This window comes from Blennius ocellaris (genome assembly GCF_963422515.1).
Source record: "Blennius ocellaris genome assembly, chromosome: 4".
Lineage (NCBI taxonomy): Eukaryota > Metazoa > Chordata > Actinopteri > Blenniiformes > Blenniidae > Blennius > Blennius ocellaris.
Genome location: NC_137653.1, coordinates 2,988,021 through 3,013,520, shown reverse-complemented (window position 1 = coordinate 3,013,520; position 25,500 = coordinate 2,988,021). Strand labels below are relative to the sequence as shown.

Below are 25,500 nucleotides of genomic sequence, written 5' to 3'. Positions count from 1 at the left end.
GTTGTTTAAATACCAGACTGTCCTATAAAATGAAAGAACATATTTTATCCTTTATTCGATATGGGATCGTGTTATTGTGAAACGCGGCGACTTCCAACGACAATAAAACGCCGGTTCTGTCTTTCCTGCCGCTTTAAGAGGACGGCAGCAGTGCAGGAGCTCCATGTCCTCATGTCCTCATGTCCTCATGTCTGCAGCTTGAAGGGACCTCAGGGAGCCTGGAGAGGACATCTGGAGGAGACGTTAACACACTCTCCTCCCTAGGGGGCAGCACTGACAGGAAATGCAGACCTGCTAGTGTTTCGTGTTGCCATTAGTCACTTTTACTGAACAAGTTTTTAAACTTCTGTTCGTCGGAGGAGCTTCACTTATCAAGATGATGATATAATATATTGTCCCTGCAACCGTTTCTTTTTCTCTTCCTTACAAAAACATACAGCAGCGCCCTCTGGTGGCCTGGCATGCTAACGACATCGTTGTCAGTGTCAATTTTCCTGAAGGTGTCGTCTCTTGGAACGTTGCCTCAGCAACAAGAAACATGTCCCACTGGAAGTAGCATTAGCATTAGCTGTGTGACGCTCTCACTCATGCTCCCGTTTACCGCTGAAGGACGACGTCATTTCGTGATCACGTAGAGAAGAAAGTGGAATGAAAGTCGCAGATTGTGACGCTCTGATGTGAGGAAACACGGCCTGACCAGAGAAACGATGTCTGTTTGGACAGTTCCTTCCACCGCCTGTGATTTATTAGTTTAATGTGACGTAAAGTGGCTCAAACCGCCTGAGGCATTTCAGTGTTTTCCTGCCATGTCGAATCTCACACGGCGCTCAGGTCGACCTGTGAACTGGACGGCTGGTTGGCGCTGCAGCATGTAGCATGAAACTGTCTTTTCTGTCTCATATGTCTGAGGCATATTTTCTTTCACCCCCCGACGGAGGCGCTGGCCGGTTCCAACAATGCAAGTTCTGTGCATAAAGTCCATATCACAGGCTCAGATTTATACGTGCTGGGAGGGGGTGGGGGGGGGGAGGGGGGGTCCCAAAGGTGGCGAGACGAATTTAATTTGTTTGGAGTGTTAATTGAGGGAAATTGGATCTCCATTTTCTAAATCTGCCGGCTGAGTGAGACACGCGTTGTTAATCAGCCCCGCAGAGACTTTCTCCACCTGAAATGTTTAACTAGGAAATATCTGAGCTGAATGATCCTCTTTGTGGATAATTATAGAACGTGTTGGTGTGTGTGCGTGTGTGTGTGTGTGTGTGTGTGTGTGTGTGTGTGTGTGTGTGTGTGTGTGTGTGTGTGTGTGTGTGTGTGTGTGTGTGTGTGTGTGTGTGTGTGTGTGTGTGTGTGTGTGTGTGTGTGTGTGTGTGTGTGTGTGTGTGTGTGTGTGTGTGTGTGTGTGGGAAACTTGCAGTTGGGGAACAGGTGATTATCTGTGTCTCCACACAAACTGAGGGGAACAGATAAGATGGAGAACAAACAAGAACACACACACACACACACACACACACACACACACACACACACACACACACACACACACACACACACACACACACACACACACACACACACACACACACACACACACACAGAAGCACCGTGTACTGTAGGCTCACTGTAAACTTTGTGTTTAGTCGGCATGTTTTCTCCGAGGCGACGATGACGATGACGAAGATTATGATGATGATTCTCTGATGCATTTTAAACGACAACAAGAAAATTTTTAATCCAGAAGCTTGAAGGAAAACCGTCTGATTCCAGGTTTGCTCTTATCTATTATTCAAAGCTGTGTGGAAGATCTAAAGTTAATATTTAATATTCATGTTCCTGTTCTCAGCGTCACGGTGAACATCGCCACTAATCTACACTTCATTAGTTACTAGTTACTCACATGAAAAGCAGTAACTGTACTGCCTGAGAGAAACGGAACTTTATTGTTGGTTTTGTTTCCGTTGGTCAGCCGAGTCAGTTCAGATGAAGTTAGAGGAGGAAGATGCGCTATAATCTGAAGTTAGAGGAGGAAGATGCTCTATAATTTGATGTTAGAGGTGGAAGATGCTCTGTAATCTGATGTTAGAGGAGGAAGATGCTCTATAATCTGATGTTAGAGGAGGAAGATGCTTTATAATATGGATATAAGGGAGGAAGATACTCTATAATCTAGATTTTAGAGGAGGAAGATTCTTTATCATCTGGATGTTAATTGGAGGAAGTTGCTCTATAATCTGAATATTAGAGGAGGAAGATGCTCTATAATCTGATGTTAGAGGAGGAAGATCCTGTATAATCTGGATGTTAGAGGAGGAAGATCCTCTATAATCTGGATGTTAATTGGATGAAGATGCTCTATAATCTGATGTTAGAGGAGCAATATCCTCTATAATCTGGATGTTAGACGAGGAAGATTCTCTATAATCTGATGTTAGAGGAGGAAGATGCTCTATAACCTGGATGTTAGAGGAGGAAGATGCTCTATAATCTGGATGTTTGCTGGGTTTACATAGTTCAGGATCACTGATGAGTCGCTCCCATCAGAAACAATCCTCAGTCGAGTAACGTAGGATTGCAGAGAGCAGATTATACTGGATGATAATCCACACTCTGGATGACTCGGGTCATAAAACAGAGGTTTAGTAAAGAATCCATGAGGTCCTGATTAGTTCAGGATTGTTGTTTTTTGCTGAAACAGTCACAAAAGTAATTTGTTGTCTAAAACAAAGCGTTTCCGTCAACGTGGCTCTGATTTGTCTGTTTACTATATTTAGGATAAATGTACACAGACCGTCTGTCCAACAACACGCAAACATCTTCAACAGACCATCACCTGCCGCACGAAGCCAATTTCATTATTTCCTCACAGCCGCCGGAGCTCATCAGTCTCACTGGCGAAGGGAAGCCGTTGTATTTATTTATCCAACAAGACTCCGTCAAGCTATTTGACAGCGAAGTTCAAATGTGTTGTGGAAGCAGAGCGAGCATGACCCTGAGGAACGCCTGAGGAACTGCCAGGCCACGCCCACCATGGACGAGCTGCACCTCGGAGAGGCGGTCGGGAAAGGTGAGTGGCTTCCAGCTGACGTCACACAAAGGGCAGGTCACACCTGGACAGGTACCTCGTCCTGGGATTACCAAACTGTGGGCCGCGGCCCCCTGGTGGTCCACGGAGGTATGGCAGTCTGCGACGTGGGGACTTTTTTTTTTTAAATTTAGACGCCGTTTCAGGTGGAAAAAACACTCATTTTGCGTTTGTATTCCAAAAACGTTAACGTTACGTTTGCAACAGTTTGAAAATGTCCTTTACACGGAGAGGACACATGCTGAAAAACAATGTAGTTTACATGTTGGGCCACAAGTGGGCACTGTTGGTTGTTTTCATGATAAAACTACACACATATGCAAGCAGAGAACAATATGCTATAAACATTAACAATGGAGATGGATTGTTGTTACGGTGACTGTCAGGAGAATATTACTTGGAAACATTGATTTAATTTAATTTAATTTAATTTAATTTAATTCATTATTATTATTATTGTCATTATTATTATTATTATTAATAATAATAATAATAATAATAATAATAATAATAATAATAATAATAATAATAATAATAATAATAATAATAATAGTAATAATGAATGTTTTGAAACGAAGCTGATGTGTGAAAAGAAAAGGCATTTCAGTAGAAAAGGAAGCATAAAAACATTTAAAATAATTCTAAAAAGCTATTTTTACTGGTGATCAAAAACTGATGTGACTGAAGTGTCTGTCCAGAAGAAAGCGACTTTATTTGTTGGTTTGTTTCAATTGAGCATTTGGAGATAAATTCAAGGCTCTTCAATCGTTAATCGTTTTGCAGTATTTTCTTTTGTAAAAACACCTTTTGAGGCAGTGAAGCTGTTGTCCAGCGTGAAGCAGCCTCACCTCTTTTCACCTTGAGACAGACGCACACGTTTTTGAATTGTTTGAAGTTCTTTTCCAGTTCCTCCTCCTCCTCCTCCTCCTCCTCCTCCTCCTCCACCTTTTTGTTAAAAAGTCATAAAAGTGTCACCTGCTACCCAAATTACATCTTATTTCCATTCTTCTGTGTGATTAATCACACGTCCATTGACATCTATCCCACGACCTCCCGGGGGGGTCGTGACCCTGCGGTTGAGCCTCAGCGACAGCTGATAGATATTTGACCCTGTGGAGGAAGATTTCTGACTCTGTGTGTGTCGGAAGTAAAGCCGTGAGCGGAGAGAAGGTTTCGTTAACACCCGTCTTCACCTGACCTGATTAAAGTGACGTGTACATTCTGTTTAATCTCCTCTTTAATGGCTGCACTTCTTGTTATGGCCAGTTATGTCTGGGGTTTTTATTTTTTATTATGAATTAAGCTGTCTAAATAAATAAATAAATAAATAAATAAATAAATAATAGCACTTGCACTTGTCCTTTAACCTGAACAAAAACTACAAATACAACACTTGTTTTTGAGCGGAACTCAAATATATATATAAAAAAAGTTTTTTTTCAACGTACACAAAAGTCCGACTTCTCTCAAATATTCACAAATTTATCCGAGACCACGTTTACACCTACCCCAGTTTTGTTGTTGTTGTTGTTGTTGTTGTTTTTTTTTACAAAAACAGATATTTCCCCCTCTACGTTTACAAAAATAAAGCTTCATTGACAAGGACCCGCATATCCACCAGGTTCAGAGCTGCTATGAGCATGCCACACCTGTAGGGGGCAGTGTCACTTTCAAAGATTCAAACAGTTTTTCTAAATCTCCACTGCGGCCAGAGTTTTCAGGAATCGTCATTTGTTGTCACTCGAAGTTGCGTTTAAGTGTAAATGTGCCCAAACATCACCGTTTTTTGGAGTGTTTTACACAAAGTCTTCATTAATGTTGCCAAGTAACTCATATTGTTTGGTATTTTTTTACTGCCGCATTTTCACCAAAAGTGACACAAAAACACGTTGATGTATTTCCTCCGACCAGTTGAGATCAGAGGCTTTCAGTTGCTCAGGTCGTCCTCATAACGAGCTGCATTGCCTCCACGGCCCAGAAAACGTCAGCTTTTATTTTAGGAACAGAAACGGTCTTGTTTCCACCGTCCGGGGTTGTGTCGTGTGTTTTTGGTGCCATTGAACACGTTGTAAAGTGACGTCCTGCATCATGGCGGTGACATGGTGTCGGACTCGCTCAGAGACAAGGCTTTGGTTTGGAACCAGCCTTTACGAGCTGCATCATTTGGACGCGAGCTCCAGTTCAAACTCTGCGGTTTGGACGACTCGACGTGAGGAAACAGTTAAGTGCGAACTAACATGTGGACTCTTTTTTAACGTTCGACCACATTTTCCACAAACTTCCACCAGTTGAGCGTCTAAACTTCCCTGAACATGTCGAATCCTCCCGTGACTCCAGTTAAATCCAGGCTGCCTGGATTTACTTGTTAAAAATAAACAATTAGTGTCACTGTGAGCTTTTATACTGAAAAGGTCTTGCTAGTGTTGTCAGTGGTGGGACTGCAGAAGAGCTGAAGGTCACGGTGACGACTGATCTGTGGACACAAAGCTTCATTTCTCTTCCCGTGGATCTTATAAACAACAGACCTTTGGAGAGGAACAACACACCGAAGATGATGGTGTTGGTTTTGCTAATAATAGAGCATGATGGTTAGATTTTATAGCCAGTAGAAATGTGGGGCCGGTGCTTTAATTGTGATATTTTTATAGAAATCCATGTCCTGTTGCGTGTGACAGACAGCTGGATTTACACTGAGATGAAATAAACGTTTGCATCGTCATGAAGCCACAAAAACAGTCCTTACGTGACTCACTGATGAGAAACAGGAGGCCGGATTTGGGAGTTAAAAGAAAAAATGTGGAGGTGGTGCCACAGTCGGAGGTGGAGGTTTAGTCTGTACATGGTATGGTAAAGTACGGTACGGTATGAACAGTGTGAGTCCATCTAACGTGGGAAACGACGAGGCTGGACAACGTCCTCCACTGTGTCTCCGTCTCAGGGGGATTTGAGAGGAAAGGAGAGATTAGAGAGACAGGTGGAGGAGGAGAGATGTGGCGGAGGAGGAGAGACGTGGTAGAGAAAGAGAGACGTGGTGGAGAAGGACAGACATGGTGGAGGAGGACAGACATGGTGGAGGGCGGGAGATGTGGTGGAGGTGGGGAGGTGGAGAAGGAGAGACGTGGTGGCGAAGGAGAGACATGGTGGAGGAGGAGAGATGTGGTGGAGGTGGAAAGATGTGGTGGAGGAGGAGAGATGTGGTGGAAGAGAGATCTGGTGGAGGAGAGACGTGGTGGAGAAGGAGACACATGGTGGAGAAGGACAGACATGGTGGAGAAGGACAGACATGGTGGAGGAGGACAGACATGGTGGAGGAGGAGAGATGTGGTGGAAGAGAGATCTGGTGGAGGAGAGACGTGGTGGAGAAAGAGAGACGTGGTGGAGAAGGGGTGGAAAAAGAGAGACGTTGTGGAGCAGGAGACACATGGTGGAGAAGGACAGACATGGTGGAGGAGGACAGACATGGTGGAGGAGGACAGACATGGTGGAGAAGAACAGACATGGTGGAGGAGGACAGACATGGTGGAGAAGGACAGACATGGTGGAGGAGGACAGACATGGTGGAGGAGGAGAGATGTGGTGGAGAAGGAGACACATGGTGGAGAAGGAGAGATGTGATGGAGGAGGACAGACGTGGTGGAGAAAGAGACATGTGGTGGAGAAGGGGTTGAAAAAGAGAGACGTTGTGGAGAAGGAGAGATGTGGTGGAGGAGGACAGACGTGGTGGAGAAGGAGAGACGTTGTGGGGAAGGAGAGACCTGGTGGAGGAGGAGAGATGTGGTGGAGGTGGGGAGGTGGAGAAGCACGAGGTACAGGTGTGATTGACAGGCTGAGATGAAAGGTTCAGAGATTAAAGAGACGACGTGTTAATCTGCTGTATGAGAGGAAGAGTGAGCCACTGAGGTGGAGCAGATTGATCCACTGAGGTGGAGCAGACCGTGCAGTGTGCCGGCAGTGGGTCTGCAGTGGGCCTGCAGTGGGCCTGCAGTGGGCCTGCAGCTGGATGTGGGGTGTGAGCGGCGGCTGCAGCCACGCCACACGGAGACACAGCTCTTCTTGTTGGCGGCAGATTGGATCCAGATGTTGCCTCTGCTACTGTTTGGCGCTGCGGCGGAGGTTCTGTTCTGACGGACTTCCTGCAGCTCGGACTGAGTCGCACTGTTAGATTATCTGTCTGCACTGTAAATCCACCGAGGCCTCGCTCATAAAGACACACTGTGGCCTGCAGGTCCGGCTGATCCAGCGGAACAATGGATCTCTGTGTTCCCGCACTGTGAGAATATTTCAATTAGTGCGGCTGTTTTTATGAAGGTCGATACGTTACTGTGCTTCTGACTCTTCCCGCAGAGCTGCAGCCTCTCCTTTATCCAGCTCTTAGTCACATCAGCTCATAGTTACTGTTTCACTAAACTCCTGTTTACCAGGGAAGATGTGTCTGGACAAACCCAGTCCTTCTGACATAAAAAGATCTTACAGTTTAATTCACGTTCACATCAAAGCGTACCTGAAGCAGTAATTTGCAGTAATTCCTTTAATTAGAAATGCAATTAAAATTAGTAAAGTTTTAGTATCTTCATTCTACCTCCTTAATTTTGGCAAATACATGTGAAATACTAAAGTTTACGTGTAAGTTTTAGCACTATCTGAACCTGCGGTTTTAGCAGTTACTATTTCACCAAACTCCCCTTCAGCAGAGGACGAGTAAAGAGGAGTCTCACTAAATCAGTCCTCCTGAGAACAACATGAAGTCTCACTGCTATTAGTTGATTATCAGGTATAATTAGTCCAGCTTGACATTATGGCCACTTGAAATTTACATTTAACTGTGTTAAATAAGCTGCAGGAATAAACCTTTGTGGGAGGATTACGTGAAGAATTAAAGTTTACGACCTGCATGAGATTAAAACTGTTTCCATAATGCAAATAATATCTGTGAAAGCAGGTCCCTGTGTGCGCGTGCGTGCATGTGCGCGTGCGTCCTGCACTGAGCGTCACCTCCAGTCAACCAGTGTGAGCCCAAACTTTCCCTCCGTTCTCTTCCCTCCCTCACTCATTCACTCCCTCACACGTTCACCCTCTTCTCTCTCTTCACGTGAGCGTCAACGTCTCAGACGTTTCATTTCTGTCTGCTTCACATCGAGATTTCACAGTTCACACACTCACTGCAGCACAATTAAAAAATATATATTTAAAGCTATAGCACTTATATATCACAGTTTTCTCGATTCACAACCTTTTTTGACCCACAAATAAACATAAAAATACCAAAAAAAAGCTGCAAAAATCGAGATTTTTAAAGATTTCTATCAATATACAGATTATTTCCTCAATGGTTACTTACTTAATTACTTGTTAGACTGCATGAGTGGACGACGGTGAGGTACAACATTTAAAAAGCAAGACAAGCAACAAATACTCGCATTTTGACGAGCAAAGTTCAAAGTGTTTCTTTAAGTTTGTTCTGAACGAGTTTGTGCGCAATTTCTTCACATATATAAATATCTGTGTCTCGTGGAAGATATATCAATTGTTCTTCTAAATGCGTCTTAATAATTAGTAATTCCTACTCTGGATACAGCTGCGCTTCCTATTCAAACTCATTCTGCAGTAATTAGTCCATTAATATTGGTCACGTGTGAGTTTATTTGCGTTTCTAAAATTAGCCTTAACTTGACACTTCTCCCTCACAGGAGCACCGATGGCCCCTCCAGGCTTCCTCCAGCCGGACCCCTCTCTGCTGTACCCCCCTGCTGCTCCTCCTCCTCCTCCTCTTCCTCTTCCTCCTCTTCCTCTGTCCCCCGACCCGGGAAACGCGCTCTCTCACCTGGGCACGCTGCTGTCCGGACTCGACGCACCGAGTAGCGGCGGCTGGGGCAGGTAGGACCTCCGCGGAGAAACGTCCCAAACACACACACACACACACACGGCGTCCCGGGGCAGGTGGGGTGAGGACGGGGCTCCTCTTGGAGGTTTAAACCCGCCGCTTGCAGCCTCGCCGGCCTGTGAGGAATGAGCGCTTGGACGTGAAAATGCGCGGAGGGACGGAGGGACGGCGGCTCGTCTCGGTCGCTCCGTGACCTTCTCTCGGTGGAATGAGGCGGCGGAGGGATGGAGGGAAGCATTAAAACGTCGGGAGGAGAAGCATTGGCGGAGGAGACCCCACCCCCATGTCTTTGTAACATGAACAAGGGGGGAGAGTTTGGAGAGTTTGGTGCGGCGGAGCGCACGGCGCGCGCCGTGACGCACAGCGGGGGGCCCCAGCTTCTTCTTCTTCCTCTTCTTCACAACAACCCATCACCATTTCCCAGAACTGAGAATTACTGTTACTATATTACCTCCACACTGGTAGTTACAGTTACTTCAGTTTCTGTCTCACTGCTTCTGTTACTGTTACTATGTCGTCTAACTCCTGTTTACTGCTTCACACTGTTCATTTCAAACAACCTGTATGACTAAAAGAGACGCTTTTCCACCAAATCAAATTTAACCGGAGCCTCACAATTTGTTTAACCTTTAAAATGAGACCGCGCGTAAAGGTCCACATATGCTTTTATAAATATGAACATAAACTGTTTATTTTCATTTATAAGTTTCAATTACAATTTAGGGAACTAAATAGTATTTTCCAGCTGTTTTTATACCTGATTTTAGATTCCTCAACCTTCTTTTAGACTTGTATTTTTTTCAATTTCACCACTTTTAACCATTTTTGAAGCAGTTTATTAGTTTTGGTAAAGTCCCTTTTTCAGCCATGAGTTATAAAAGTCCTTTTGAAACTGACTTTTTTTTTCACGCGAATAAAATGAAAATAGGAAACTCATTTTTATTATATAATTTTGTGAAAAGTTCATGGAGCCATTGGGGGCCAGAGAGCCAAAGGAGAACAGAGCCACTGGTTCTGCACAACCAAATGGGTAAATATGGGGAAAAAAAGGAATTTAAACTATGTATGATTAGTTTAGTTAGTTTAGTTCAAATAAGTATTAAGTATTAAGTTCGGTGGAGTCGGTGGTTTTTGGAAAATACACCAATAGATAATATGTGTCGGATCAGATTCATAAGATCCACAACGATTACCAACGATTTTTTCGTTCTGCAACCTATAAACCCCGCTAGTGTGACGACAAGTCGGCCAACCTGAGAAGCTCAGTGCCATGATGCTGCCTCCGCCGTGCTTCACCATGACGATGGAGGTATTTGGTGCAGTAACAGTTTGTTTGATGAGCTGGCGACTCTACAAAGACTGCGAGAGGAGGAATGTGTGTGTGAGTGTGTGTGTGTGTGTGTCACGGTGTTGGCTGAAAGTCAGTGTAGGAAAACAAAACAAGAAGTACAACGACCGTTACATTAGTCCAGCTTTACTCAACATGTGAGAGTATTGTGGTGGAAAGTACTCAAGTAAAAAAAAAAAAACCTAACTTTCAATCTGCTGGATGTTATATTGAACGAATGTTTTTCAAAGTAAATGACTGCAAACATAAAGATACAAACACTCATTCACTCTCTGGTTACTTCAAATTAGATGTTTTGGAAAAAGTAGTTACTGGAATACATAATAAGTTGCATGTTTTTGCTTTGGTTTATTTTTTCCACAGCTGGAAAGAGGAAACACATTTTGTACACAATTACAACTCCTGGTTTTGTTTATCGGAACTTGATTGCAAGGAAAACGTACTATTGCAAAAAAATACCCAAGTAAAAGTAAAGTTATCCTCTGAAACTACTCAAAGTATCTGTTCAAAGACTCAACCTTCAAATGTTAACGTTTTAAGAGAATATACTGCGCATTTCTGTTGTACAAATAGAATTAAAAACTCAAAAACACTCTGATAAATTGTACTTTTTAGACGCCAGTGTATTAAGATGTATATTTAATCCACTGGCTGCTTTTAAAAGTAACTAATAGGTTTAAAAAAACAGTATATTAAGTGTGAGAGTACTTGTACTTGAGCACAGATTTCCAGTACTCCTCGTCCCTGTGGTGTAATCCCATTACTGTACGTTGTCATTAAGGTAGAAACACGATGTTCCAGCACGTCGTTATCAGGAAGCTTTTCTTTCATCAGTATTTACGAGCGTCACACCTGTTGAGTCACTACCAACCCAAATAGTAGTTATTATAACTCCCTGCCAGCAGAGCAGCTTCTGGAGAGGAAGATGTACTTTTTTGGAGGTGAAAGTGCACTTCTCCTCCTCTTCCTCCTCCTCCTCTTCCTCCTCCTCCTCTTCCTCCTCCTCCTCCTCCTCCTCCTCCTCAGTCCAGTCTGTGTTCCCCCCGTGAAATACCAGAAGGTTTGAACTGCTAACACACTGACCTTCGACCTCTGAGGAGGGGAAGGTCTAATTTAGACGACTGCTGGCACCCTGGTGACTGACCACACATGACACACACACACACACACACACACACAAACACACACACACACACATTGAACCCTGAGGAGCCCCCCCCCCCCCCTCCCCCCCCCCCCCGAGATGAAAACACCCCGTCTCCAGCTGAGCGGGTCGACTTTCCCCTCCTCTAATAAAGACGCTCTGCTCTGACCTCCGGACGTGTGACAGCATGTGTGAGGTCACGGATGACATCACAGGTCATGTGACTTCTCAAAGTACGTAGAAACGCCGAGGAAACGCTTGATTTCATACGGGTGGAAGTTTGTGTGAGATTAAGTGTCTAAAGCTCTGTGGATGGATGGATGGATGGATGGATGGAAAAGAATGGATTGATGGATGAATGGATGGGTGGATGGATGGATGGGTGGATGGACAGACAATAATGGATGGCTTGATAGATGGATGGACAGACGGACGGATGGATGGATGGATGGATGATGGATTGATAGATGGATGGACGGACGGGCAATGATGGATGGATGGATTGACAATAACGGATGGATGGATGATAATAGATGGATGGATGATGGATGGATGGGCAATGATGGATGGATGGATGACGGATGGATGGATGGACAATAATGGATGGATGGATGGATTGATGTTACCATTTAGCATGTTTCTATGTATATCTTGGTGTTTGTGGTTAAAAAGTGCAGGACTCCTCCTGAAACAGTAGAAACTCTGTCACTGCAGATCCTTAAATCAACACTCATGTTGTTTCTCATGTTCGTCCTCAGACTTCATTACAAGAAAGATCCCGTCTCCGGGCCCCGGGGTCGTTAACTCTGCGTCCGGCTCGTCGTTACATAATCAGAGCGGCGATCAGGCGACTGACAGCTCTGTTGTCCCCTCAGGAGGCTGGAGGCAGGGTTCCAGGACTGTCACGTCCAGGGAACCGCCAGGGAACCAGGGAGGGAACCAGGGAGGGAACCGCACGCAGACCAGACCGTCCTCATCCTGCACGCCAAGGTCGCTCAGAAGTCCTACGGCAACGAGAAAAGGTGCTGACATCAGATTATAGAGCATCTTCCTCCACTAACATCAGATTATAGAGCATCTTCCTCCTCTAACATCAGATTATAGAGCATCTTCCTCCTCTAACATCCAGATTATAGAGCATCTTCCTCCTCTAATCCAGATTATAGAGCATCTTCCTCCTCTAACATCCAGATTATAGAGCATCTTCCTCCTCTAACATCAGATTATAGAGCATCTTCCTCCTAATTTTCAGACTCTTGCATCCAGAAAATACTCGGACATTGAATTGCAGAAATAATCTGTATTTGCAGTTAAACAGGATTAATCTTGTTTAACGTGCGTTCATTCAAAAAGTGTATTTTACGACTGGAGTGTGTGTGTGTGTGTGTGTGTGTGTGTGTGTGTGTGTGTGTGTGTGTGTGTGTGTGTGTGTGTGTGTGTGTGTGTGTGTGTGTGTGTGTGTGTGTGTGTGTGTGTGTGTGTGTGTAGGTTCTTCTGCCCTCCGCCATGTGTTTACATCAGCGGCCACGGATGGAGAGTCATGCAGAACCATTTGAAAGGTGAAGAAACCAATTTTTTTTTATTTTTTTTTGGGAGAACTTCAACATAAAATGTGTGATTTCTAAACCCCGTCTCTCTCTCGCTCTCTCTCCTCCCCCTCGGTCGCCCAGCCGCCGGCTACGGCGACTCGGTGTATCAGGTGTGTGGCTACATGTGTCTGGACAGTTCCAGCCAGTCGCAGACCGACACTTTCAAACTGGTGTTCGACGAGCAGCCCAATTCCAGGGTGAGCCTCTCTCTCTCTCTCTCTCTCTCTGTCTCTCTCTCTCCCTCTCACTCTCTCTCTCTCTCTCTCCCGCTCTCTCTCTCACTCTCTCTCTCTCTCTGCAGCTGTTCGCTTGCGCCAAGTCGTTGTTCATCTCCGACCAGGACAAGAGGAAACACTTCTGCCTGCTGCTGCGACTCTTCCTGGGCAACAGACAGGAAGTGGGTTCGTTCCAGAGCAGGATGATCAAGGTCATCTCCAAACCGTCCCAGAAGAGGCAGTCCATGAAGAACGCCGACCGTGAGACGCCCTGTCGCGCGCGATGCAATGTCGCCATGGCAACCGTATTTCAATTACATTCAAAAACAAGCTTTAAAAGGACCCGCAGTGTGTTTTAGATGTCGGATTAATGCAAAATAAATAAATAAATAAATACATATAAGAAGATAGAAACTATTTTATTAATTTTAGGCCGTTTTAGTGTAAAAATACTACGTGAACCTCAGTTTGAACGATTTGAACGAGTGTGGCTCAGTGGGTAGATTTGTTGCCTCTCAATTGAAAGGTTGTAGATTTGATTCCCCGTCTTTCCATGTCCACATTTCTAAGTGTCCTTGAGCAAGGCACTGAAGCCCAACCTCCTTGTATGGTAGCTTTTTCCGTTGGTGTTTGAGTGTGATGAACAGGCGAATTATTATTGAAATCCATTTAATTTGTTCCAATGCTGCTGGAAATAAAAAAAAAAAAAAACTTATAAAACTTTTCAATTCCAGCTTCAATATTTTTCTTTTCTCCTCCAGAAAAGTTGTGAACAGACGACTTTGTTTCTGTATTCATGATTCAGATCCACAGCACACAACAGAAAATGTCTTTGTACTTTACCAGAGACGAATCCAGGCTGAATGGGTCCAAAATAATAAAAAAAAAAAGAAAAGAAAGAAAAGAAAAAACGGGGCCACGGTGCAAATCCGGACAAACAGAGCAAAAATCAACAGGAGAAAACAGGCAGACTGGAAGAGTTAGTAGTCAAAACAAACAAAAGCTAAACACAAACTTCCGGGAGGAGAAGAACGTGTAGAGACACAGTGAGCGGGAGAAACATGTCAGACAGACTCAAAATAAATAGAAGTGTGAGAATGAGTGCAGATAGAGTCACTGTATTAGTCATCGGTCATTGAGAGGAAGATGCTCCGTAATAACATGATAATATCAAGTTATTTCTTGTACTTTTCGTGTCGTTGATGTGACATTTTGAGTCCCGAGGCGGATTTCCCTTCCCAAAACAATGTACTTCCTGTTACGAGCATTTAAAGAGTTCATGTCGGATTTTAAAGCCTTGAGCCTTAGATATTTACAGAAATGTCAAAAATGTTACAACCGTCCACCCCCACCACCCTGCTGTGATTTTTACTGTGTTTTCACAGTGTGTGTGTGTGTGTGTGTGTGTGTGTGTGTGTGTGTGTGTGTGTTCCAGTGTGTATCTCGTCCTGCTCCAGAGTGGCTTTGTTCAACCGCCTGCGCTCTCAGACCGTCAGCACTCGTTACCTGTCGGTGGAGGGAGGAGCTTTCATCGCCAGCGCCAGGCAGTGGTCGGCCTTCACCATCACCATGGGTAACCTGGGGGGGGGGGGGGGGGGGGGGCAGATGGGCAGATGGGTGGAAAACAGGTCAGAATACTTCAAGTAAATGCTTATTTAAGGTTTAAGGAGAAAGTGTATTTATAATAAGTACTTCACTGTACCAGGCAAAAACGGAAAGAAATTACTAGGACAGTCATGGAAGGAAATCTTGAGCCTCAGACAGAGATACCTCTCTACACTCACACACACACACACACACACACACACACACACACACACACACACACACACACACACACACACACACACACACACACACACACACCCACACACACACGTCTCCTCTCTCCCCACCAGGCCACCCTGCATAAATACGGTGCCTGTGTCAGTGAATATTCAGCAGTCCCCCCCAGGTGTGTGTGTGTGTGCGTGTGTGTGTGTGTGTGTGTGTGTGTGTGTGTGTGTGTGTGTGTTGGAGGGGGCCGTCCGACGCTCCGTCAGGTTATTTGTACAGCACGGAGCTCGGGGTGCCCGGACCTCCCGGCTCCAAACCCAAACCACAGCCTTCCATCCATCAGCGTCTTTCTCCCGACGGTCACCGTTTAACCCCTCGCTGCCTGGACTCAGCCGCCATCGTCTCCAAAATAAATGGATATTCTGTAGGCAGTAGATATATATCCCCCCAAAATAGTAGTGATTTCACTCTAAACACATCTGAAATTACAAATTTGCTTTTTTAACCTGAACTGTTTGTTTTTGGTAAAACTGAATTGCGTGAAGATGCTTATAAAGTGTTGTTGGAGGTGTGTTTTGTAAAGATTGGCCCTCAGTTCATCTTTTCTTTTCTTTTTAGTAGTCATTGTAGTTCTGTGTGTTCTCTCGCAATACGAAAAATGTTCTACCAAATCACCAAATTTTGTTAGACTTGTTTGTCTCCTTCAATGCTAATCATAGTTGGCCATGTTAATATTAATAATAATATTAATAATAATAAATATAAGCAGAAGAATTATTTTTATTTTTATTATTTAAATTTTTTATTTTTGTTTTTATTATTATTATTATTGTTATTATTATTATTATTATTATTATTATTATTATTATTATTATTATTATTGTCATTTTTATTTTTATTTCAATTTTTATTTTTAATCATTATTATTATTATTATTATTATCATTATTATTATTATTATTATTATTATTATTATTATTATTATTATTATTATTATTATTATATATTTAAATTGGAGGCGCCTTTCAGGTCACCTTACAGAGAATAAGAGAATAATATTCCCCTCCTTCAGTGGATACACTGATGCAGGCAAAGCGTCTCCGTCTCCATGGCAACCAGCATGTTTGAGTAAGGGTATGAAACAACAGTGCGATTCTTCATGTTTGACCCCGAGTCACAATACAGGCTGAAGACGAAACATAAATATGATGATAATGTGTGTGTGTGTGTGTGTGTGTGTGTGTGTGTGTGTGTGTGTGTGTGTGTGTGTGTGTGTGTGTGTGTGTGTGTGTGTGTGTGTGTGTGTGTGTGTGTGTGCAGTGGAGGATCAGCGTCCTGACCAGGGCGGCTTCGTTCTGAGCGAAGGCTTCATCTGTTACGGCTGTGTGGTCCAGTTAGTGTGTACCGAGTCTGGAGTCGCTCTGCCACCCATGGTAACACACACACACACACACACACACACACACACACACACACACACACACACACACACACACACACACACACACACACACACATATAATGCCCATGCAAAAACAAAACCATAGAAGAATAATGCAAAAAAAATGTTTTTAAAGCAACTGAGAAATTTCGTTTTTAGCTTTTTTTTTCGCTATATAACCTGCATATCAGCTTAAGTAACATCAGTCAGTGGGAGGAAGATGCTCTAGTCTGGATGTTGGGAGCAGCCATTGCTGCCCAGAGGCCCGAGTTCAGATTAATGAAGCTCCTCCTCCAGTTTTTTTTTTTTCCACTGAATTTTTCATCACTCTTGTCCACTAATTCCACTCAGATCGTCCTCACGTCTGCATCAGCTGGCAGAACGTGAGAAGACGGAGGCGGGAAAACCCTGACGGCCCTCACATCGGCTCGGGGAAAATTGAAACAAAAACAACGTCAATTTTGCGGGGGGGAAATCCTGCTAATTTACGGAGAATCCGCGCTTAAGTCCCCGTGACTGTAAACACACACCCTGACGAAGAGTCCTTGAGGGGGATTAAGAAAGCACGAGGAGAATCCGGCAGCAGATGGACCGCAGGGCGTGTGACGGCGGCTCGGTTCCCGTCCGTCCTGCTAGAACCACATATCACACAACCACCTGTCAAGGGTTCCCCCTCATCACCCGACGGACCTGCTTGCCTTGACGTTTCGCTGATCGGTGCCTTTCTCCTGCAGCTCCGCGCCCCTCAACCTGCTGTCATAACACCCCGGCCGGTCAGGGAGTTGTGTTTGTGTAGCTGAGGCCTGCTGCCGCTCCGTTTGTTTGAAGACGTGGTCGTTTTTTTTCCCGGCTCGGGGGCTTCGGGTTGCGGTCCGGCGTTCAGGGACGGTGGTCCGGAGCGCGGCGCTGGATCAGCAGACTTAAGATATGAGAATAGAGCGTTCTGCTTTTTTGATTTGTCAGCACACGAGGTGTCCTCGTCAGCTTCGCGCGGGCAGCTGCGATAATGGAAGCGTCATCTGTATAAGTGTGGATGTCCGGGGCAGCTGGGCACCGCGGGGGGTCGGAGAGGACCTCCGGCTGTGAACCGACGTATGGTAGGGCTTCCTGTACGGGTCTCCTGTACGGTCTCTGGTCTGGTGGGGCCTCCGGGCAGCAAGGGTCGGTGTTTCCTGAAGCCCTTCCCAAATGAGTCCTGCTTTGAAAAGACCGACGTCCTCCAGGACTGTTTAGAAGAAAGACGGTCCTTCAACGTCTAAAACGTCCCGACGTCTTCAGGTGATCCGGAAGGTCAACAAGCAGCACGCCATCTTGGACGTGGACGAACCCGTCTCTCAGCTCCACAAGTGTGCCTTCCAGTTCAGGGACAACCCTCTGGCCTACTTGTGTCTGTCCAATGACGCCATCATTCAGTACCAGGTCTGGACTTCCTCCGTCTCCCCGAAGCGTCGACGACCCCCGCCGAACCTTCAATAAGTCCTTAACCCCCTGACCCTCCTCCCTGCAGGCCTCGTCCAGCGCCAGGGACCCCAGCAGAGTGGTGCTGAACGACGGGTCCTGCTGGACCATCATCGGGGTGGAAGCAGTGGAGTTCACCTTCAATCTGGGCCTGGCCTGCATCCAGACGCCCGTCAGCCCTTTCCCTGTTGTCACCGGCTTAGAGGTATAGGCTTGTAAAAAAAACAAAAAAAAAACAACAACTTTCCACAGTGTTTTTGTTACGAGACTCCCCCGTGGAGCACAAATGAAGAAAATAGCCTCTTTTTTTTTTTTTATTCATTGATGAGTCAAGTTTTGCTCCAATGACTATACAGCCTTTAGTCACATGTCTAACATGCCGCTAGGGCTTTATTGACATGCCAGTCTGTCGTCTGGACTCCGTTAAGTTCTTTAAAGGTACAGCGTGCACCTTTGAAGTGATGCCATTGTTGTTCGTTAGTTCGTTAGTTCTCAGTTTGGTTCTACATTTATCTAGTATGAACCACAAATTAGACATTGGAATGCTTAAACGACCGTATTCTGAATAAGAATCATTTCTAAATCGTTGCATCATCACCTCAACATGTACTTACAAGTACTGGAGCATCCTGAAATTATACCTGTTAAACATTTCATCCAATAACCTGTGGGGGTGTTCCTCCCATCACTTCAGAATACACAGGACTTGTTTTGACACTAATGCTATTTTGTTAGCGACAACTGACCTTTAAAGAAAACAGTGTCGCCCCAAGTGGGTCAATTTTGAAGCAGCAGGTGGATTTATTGCATTTCTGGTACCTGAAGGTCTCAAAGCCTTGGGACAATAGTTGTTTTGCCATCGTGAGACTGAAGGTTGGTCCAGGGAGGTCCTGATGTCCCTCGACATGCTCTGGACCTGCAGCAGCGCCACTCCCCCCCCCCCCCCCCCTCTCTCTCTCTCTCTCTCTCTCTCTCTCTCTCTCTCTCTGAATCACCACTGCTCTCGTCCTGCAGGTGAACGGTGGAGGACACATCGCCATGCTGGAGATCCACGGGGAAAACTTCAGTCCTCACCTCAAAGTCTGGTTCGGAAACAACGAGGCCGAGACCATGTTCAAGTGAGTCCAGAGGACGAGAGGAGGAGGAGGAGGAGGAGGAGGAGGAGGAGAAGGAGGAAGAGGGATTTTGTAACTTTTATAATATGATTGTCATTAGAATATTACTTTTATTTAGTTGCATTTTGCCCTAAGACTTCATGAAGTCCTACTCCGGCCGGCTGAGACTCGGTTGGTTAAACAGCCGATCTCAACACGACGTCGTCTTCATAAACTGAATATTTGTCGCAGAGAACATTTTGTGCACAAACCGACCCAGAAACACAAAGCGGAGACCTGAAGTCAGGCGGAACGTTGCAGCGTCGCCTGCAGGTGTTTTCGTCATTTTATTGGTTTGTTTTCTGGGGTTCGTCCGATTCTTTGAAAGTCTGGGAGAATCATGACACACGACCTTCAGGAAATTCATACTTTTATTGTTTTTTTTTGTTTTCTTTGGATTACAGGTATCAGTGTTTCGGGGATTTTTTTCTCTCACTGTATTTATGAGCTTTTCATGGTGTTTGTTGGCGGCGCAGCGAGACTCCAGGTGTGTCTGGGTCCGACCGGCAGGAACAGGGAGGCTGGCGGCTCATAAAACCTGACCTAAATATGAACGTTTTTACTGCCTTTTCACAGAAACATACAAAGTGGCACCTCAACAGCAGATATTATGTCACACGGCAAGTTTAACCTCAATCAGATTCCGTTTGACCCACGTTTGGTAAGCGGGTATTTCTGCAGGAATTTTAATAAAACGCCACAGACTCGTTTCCTTTTGGTGTCCAAAGTGTTAGAAACACCTTTTATTGCAGCGCGGCCCCACAGTGAGCCGAACGCACGGGGAGGACATTGTGTACATTATAACACCGTTAACATCTGTGAACGGGCAACAGCTGCAGAACATGCTTCAAATTTTGCATTTGTCATGTAATAATTTACAAATTGCGTAAAAGCAGTCATGCTCTACAAATTCAAAATAACAGAATCATTCATATGAAAACAAAATGCGGGTTTGACTAAGGCCTCGTTCACACGGCGACATTTTAAGTAAAAACGCGTCGATTTTAGGAAAGTTTTGCGTTACGCGATGTAGTTTTGATGTCGGGCCACTAGCAGGTGCTATCGGGTGTTTTTGTCAACGATGGTGAGTTCAGGGACATTTGTATGGACAGATGAGGAAGTTAAAATTGATATTACTTTAAATAAGGGAAAACATGGCGAATAGATTTCACCTATAATTCGCTTTTCAACCACGAGAGCAGTTCTCAAACCAAATTCACCCATTCACACACACAAATAGCGGCGGTGGCCATGCAAGATGCTAAATGCGTCTAATGAGAGCAGTTTGGAGTTCTTCGAACTTTCGACCTTCCGATTGAGAGACGACCACCGAAACATTAGGGAAGTGTTATTGTGGGAACGTGTGTGGAAGTTTAAAAAAAAAAAAAGTGTGAATATGCACTGCCAGTGTGTGTAACTTTAAGAATGCGCTTCCTCCTTTCGCCTCTCCAGGTCGCCCAAATCGCTGCTCTGCGTCGTCCCCGACGTCTCCGCCTTCGGCGACGGCTGGTGCTGGCTGCGCCGCTCCATCACCGTCCCCCTGGCGCTGCTCCGACTGGACGGCCTCGTCTACCGCACCTCCTTCAGCTTCACCTACACCCCCGAGCTCCAGCCACCGCCGCCGGCGGCGTCGATCCGGGGGGGAGCCAGCGGACGACGGAGGGAGGGAGGCGGGGACAGAGGACCGGAGGAGGACGTCCTGTTAGAAACCATCCATCAGGAGTTCACCAGGGCCAACTTTCACCTCTTCATGCAGACTTAGCCAGAGCGAGGGGTCCGGTCCAGGGGTATGTCCGAAAAGTCCCTCTTTAAACAGTTGTTTAATGCAGATTATTGCTTCGGTAACTCACACGATCTGCCTCCTTTTTCCGATAAAGGAAGCATCAGTGTGTCTAAAGGAGGCTCTAAAGGAAGCAACGAGCCTCCTTTCCTTTGCTTATTGAGAATTCGGACACTCCTTATCATGGCCGCTACAGAAAACCAAGTCGACAGGAGGGACTTTTCGGACGAACCCCAGGTTCGTAATCCAGGAAGGTCGAATAATATACCCGGAACACGAAAAGGACCGGAGACCTCCGGGAACGTCTTCCTCACTGGACCGGAGAGGAAACAGTGATAATTAATCAATGAGAACTCATTCCAGGTCAGCGAACAGTGAAGAAACTTTTCATCCTCTCACAGAGATTAACAATCCGCTGTCGGTGTGGATTTTAGCTTTTGCTAAGTTTCTGACTTTGTCATCTAGACGTCTTGCGGGACGTTCTGCCGATTGTTGACCTGTCAAGTCGGACTTGTTCCAGGCGTGTGCTGGATTAAACCAAGTGGTTTTAATTTTAATTTTAAGGTGCAGCCGGGATGAGGAGGCATCGTGAGTGTGCAAGTTCTGCTTTATGCAGATGATGTTGTCATTTTCGCTCCGATGGCAAAGGAGCTGGAATTTTCAAAATCGCATCACAGAAGATAATGGCACAACCTCTTCAGGTGAACCTTCCACACAAAGATCCAGAGCTCTGGAGTTCAACCATGAAGATAATCCTCCACACTGAGACGTTAAACTGATGTGAAAACCTGAGGATCTGGTTTAAGATGCTTGTTTGGACCCAAATACACACAAATTCATTCCCAAGTCTCCTGAAAGATTCATGTGGTTTAAATGTTAATCTGAGCCATATAAATTCTTATATTCATTAAAAATACACACGTTTTGTTCATTTCCTTTTCATGTGCTTTAATTTCATTCTCAGGGATTTTCTGCCAAACCTTTAGTGAAGGTTCCAGTTCGACGGCTTTAATTTTTTCCCACAAAGAAGTGAGAACTTTTCTTCCTTCCCACTTCCACAGGGAATCTCTTGTTTTTACCACATGAACCAAGGTCTCTTCATTAATCACAGCTGCTTCGATAAAACAGACGTTATACGGCAGCAGGAAAACATTTAATCTTTGCCGGAGTCTTAAAGTCTGATCAGATCAACGTTCAGATGATCTGAACTAAACAGTCACAGCAGAGTTCATGTCGGTTCAACCAAACCTTCAACCAGCCAGTCCTGCTCATGTGGACCAGAACCAGGGGTTTACCCTTTTTTTTAATTAAATGTCTGGCTCTGTGTGATTCTTTATGGGACGCGGCAGAGAATGTGGCGGAGATGCAGCAGTAAAAGTGAGATTTTTGTGGTTTGAGGTTCGTTTCTTGCCGTTTGAATTCACAGCTTCTCAAATCAGGGTTTTTATGAACAAAGACTTTGGATGGTTCCCATTTTTATTGTTGGTTTTTGTACTAATCTAAGATAAAACTGAACGATTTAGAGGGAAAATTACATCTACTAAGAGTCTTCTACCATTGGACTGGGTTAACCAGAGAGCGGCAAGTTTAATCAGAGATTTTGGGGGGGGGGTTTTCTAATGAATTTGTAAATCTCTTGAATATTTTCCCGACGGAATTGCAAAAATGTCCCGCTGCTGTGCTCTGGAGAGTCAATGAATCCGTCTGCAAACACGCTGAATAATCACTTTAGCGGAGATCTTAAGCCGGCGGGGGGGACGGAACGTGTGCACAGACTGTCCGTTGACTCTGTTGAGGTTAATAAAACTGAACCTCAAAGAGGAAACGAGCTCCTCCAGAGCGGGAAGCTTGTTGAATGGGACGGTGTTTTTCTGGACACGCGATCCGGGAAGCAGCTTTCTGAAGCTGAGGTATAATCTGAGCGTGACTCGTCCGTGTGTGTGTGTGTGTGTGTGTGTGTGTGTGTGTGTGTGTGTGTGTGTGTGTGTGTGTGTGTGTGTGTGTGTGTGTGTGTGTGTGTGTGTGTGTGTGTGTGTGTGTGTGTGTGTGTGTGAATGGTACTTTGTTACTCTACTGTAACTAATAATTCACATGTGGAGGAGCTTCTTCCAGATGTTTTCAGTTACTTTGTCATCAGCGGTTCAGTCGAGAACTGAAATTCTAGAAAACTTTTGAACACTTACATCAGGTAGAGGGAGGAAGATGCCCTATAGTATTATCGTAATCCATTACCGTGTGTGTGTTAATCTGTCTAGTTTAAGTGTCTGCTTGCAGTTAAACTCAGAAATCCCTCCACAGCTGATCCGACTTTTTTCTTTTTCCTTCTCAACACTTTTCTGTCCGTTTGATCTCTGGATGTTGTCGGTAATCACATCTGCGGTCAAAAAGCACAAGCGAAAAGCTCTTTTTGTTCCGACCAAGTGAAGCAGGAGAGAATCGCCCAGGCCTGACGGGACCTCCCACGCCGCCGCCGCCGCCGCCGTCGTATCGCCGGATTGTAAAGCCTTAAACTCTCATTCCTCCTTTTTCGTCTCCTGCATGCTTCTCATTCCCGGCATGGCTGCGTCTCAGACGTTCATCCGAGGATCTTCTTCCTTCGCTCTGATTGGCTGTTTGCAGAGTCCCGACAGTCCACAGGAAACAACAAACATACGCTCAGACTCAGTGTGTGTGTGTTTTTGGTACATTGAGCCAAGATGGCCGCCCTTTGACGGGATCGTCGTGTTGCTGACGTGAAGCCGACGACCTGAGGCGAACCCTCAGCGGCGTTACAGTGATCCGAGGACGACTCCGTTTTATCAACGGCTCGTCGGCAACGAGGCGGAATGAAGGGAGAGACACTGCAGCTTCACCTCGTCTCTCTTTCGGACGGTTCGGCGTGAAGATCTGAGTCACTTCAGGTCAGATCGTCTCCGGACCTGCAGCTCCTCAGAGGAGATGATGACGGAGGAAGAGGGAGGATTTACCATATTATTATCATTACATGTTAAACATTGCGACTCATTGTCACCATTTATCAATATTGTGCTTTGATTCAATGTGCAAAAACTAAATTTATGTCTTATTTTGCATTTTTGTGTCAAATATCTTTACATTAGAAAAAGGAAACAATATGTTTCATCCATTTAAGCCTTTAGCACAATGGAATTCATTCTGTCTATACTATTTCTTACTGATACGTTATTTGTGTTTTCAGCAACAAAAAAATATTATTTGTTTTATTTGCTGTTCTTTTATTTCCGCTGCAACAATGAAAATGTCCCCATTGGATTATTTTATCATCTTTCAGCATATTTTATGATGAAATTGTTATTGTTGTGCATGTCCTTTGAATAGTAAAATTAAAATTGACCCTTAGATTATAATCCTGACTCATGCAGATGCACACACACACACAGTGGTTTTGTCAGGTTCATGTTTGTGTTTTGTGTGACATTCTTTCTTAATCTCTGGCTTCAGGCTCCTCATGTCTGAGTGTGATTGTCGTCACCTGGTGCCTTCAGTGTGTAACGGGCTGTATGATTGTTCCAGCCCACCTGCTGCATGGCCCCGCCTCTGCCTGTGTGTGTGGTTGTTGTTTGACAGCAGGTACCCTCACCGGAGCTCTCTGATTGGAGGATGACTGCTGATTGGCTTAGCTCCGCCCACCAGCTGAGGCCATTTAAAGGCTCCAGCAGAGCCTCATGGCGGCTGATGTAGAAGGTGTTCAGTCTGCCCAGAGAAACTTTACTGTGTGTTTGGACTAGCTAAACTGATCTTCTCTACTCAGATGTTTGACTTTGTGAATCTTAGTTAAACTTTATTCAACCTGAACCTTATAGTCCAGCAGTTTGGTGAAGGTACCAGCTGTGTTAATCTGAGTTAGTGACCTGTTTAGTACATTTGCATTAGTTTAAACCTAAGTTAACGGCCTTCTGGTATAGAAGCTGCATTTTTGTTCTATTAAAAACAACACTGTACAGTTAGCATTGGGCATTACATGTTTGTTGTATTATTGTATCTTGGGTTTCTATTTGAATATCGTAAACCTGAGAACCACTAATAAAACCCTCACTTCACCCAAACTCATCCTTCTCCGAGCAGAGCCACATCGTAACAATGATTTATTAAATAATGTTGTGTAAATCAGTTTTTTAGTCCAAAGTTTCCAGAAAAATGGAAGATGTAACAGTGAAGCTCATTGTGTGGAATATTAATTTAGATTAAATACATTTTCTTCTCCCCCCAAACCCCTTTCAAGCTAAATTAACTGTAAAATAAATGAATGCGTGTTGATATGACAGGTGATGACTTTGTCTCCCGCTGTGGAATGATTTTCCCTGAAATTAGTTAATTAATTAATTGAAATACATTGTAAAAAGTTTGTTTTCAGTGGTTCTGACCTCTATGACGCACAAAATGCTATGAAAATTTGTCGTTTTCACTTGGAACGACACTTCCCCCAAACTGACGATGCCCTAATGTTCAGTCACGTAAATATTCAAAAGTACAACAAATTCACTGTTTGTGTCTTGAAACAAACGAGCGTCAACAACAGGATGTTTAGAACAACAGCGCCTGTCCTTGAGGTGATGCTCGGCGGCGCCGGCGAGGCCTTCAGGTTCCCTCCAGTCCTCACGTGTCAGCGGGGAGAGAA

The 25,500-nt window shown here is 44.8% G+C and overlaps 2 protein-coding genes across 7 annotated transcripts in view; one reads left to right on the top strand and one right to left on the bottom strand.

The window, feature by feature from the left end:
- Positions 1–9,219, bottom strand: part of matn4 (matrilin 4) — a 32,887-nt gene extending 23,668 nt beyond the window's left edge. For all 6 annotated transcript variants that reach the window (XM_080494831.1, XM_080494832.1, XM_080494835.1 and 3 more), the window contains exon 1: positions 8,901–9,219. The gene's annotated coding sequence lies outside the window, so the exon portion shown is untranslated. The remainder of the gene's footprint in view (positions 1–8,900) is intronic.
- LOC308129404 (recombining binding protein suppressor of hairless-like protein) overlaps positions 1–20,846 on the top strand; it is a gene marked incomplete at both ends in the record, with an annotated part of 24,491 nt that extends 3,645 nt beyond the window's left edge. The window contains 12 exons of the mRNA XM_080495344.1: positions 2,974–3,169; positions 8,767–8,953; positions 12,328–12,474; positions 12,941–13,011; positions 13,123–13,238; positions 13,343–13,517; positions 14,692–14,829; positions 16,352–16,464; positions 17,751–17,891; positions 17,980–18,135; positions 18,945–19,048; positions 20,537–20,846. Coding sequence (XP_080351470.1) covers positions 2,974–3,169; positions 8,767–8,953; positions 12,328–12,474; positions 12,941–13,011; positions 13,123–13,238; positions 13,343–13,517; positions 14,692–14,829; positions 16,352–16,464; positions 17,751–17,891; positions 17,980–18,135; positions 18,945–19,048; positions 20,537–20,846 — 1,854 coding nt within the window. The remainder of the gene's footprint in view (positions 1–2,973; positions 3,170–8,766; positions 8,954–12,327; positions 12,475–12,940; positions 13,012–13,122; positions 13,239–13,342; positions 13,518–14,691; positions 14,830–16,351; positions 16,465–17,750; positions 17,892–17,979; positions 18,136–18,944; positions 19,049–20,536) is intronic.
- Positions 20,847–25,500: the final 4,654 nt, after the last annotated feature.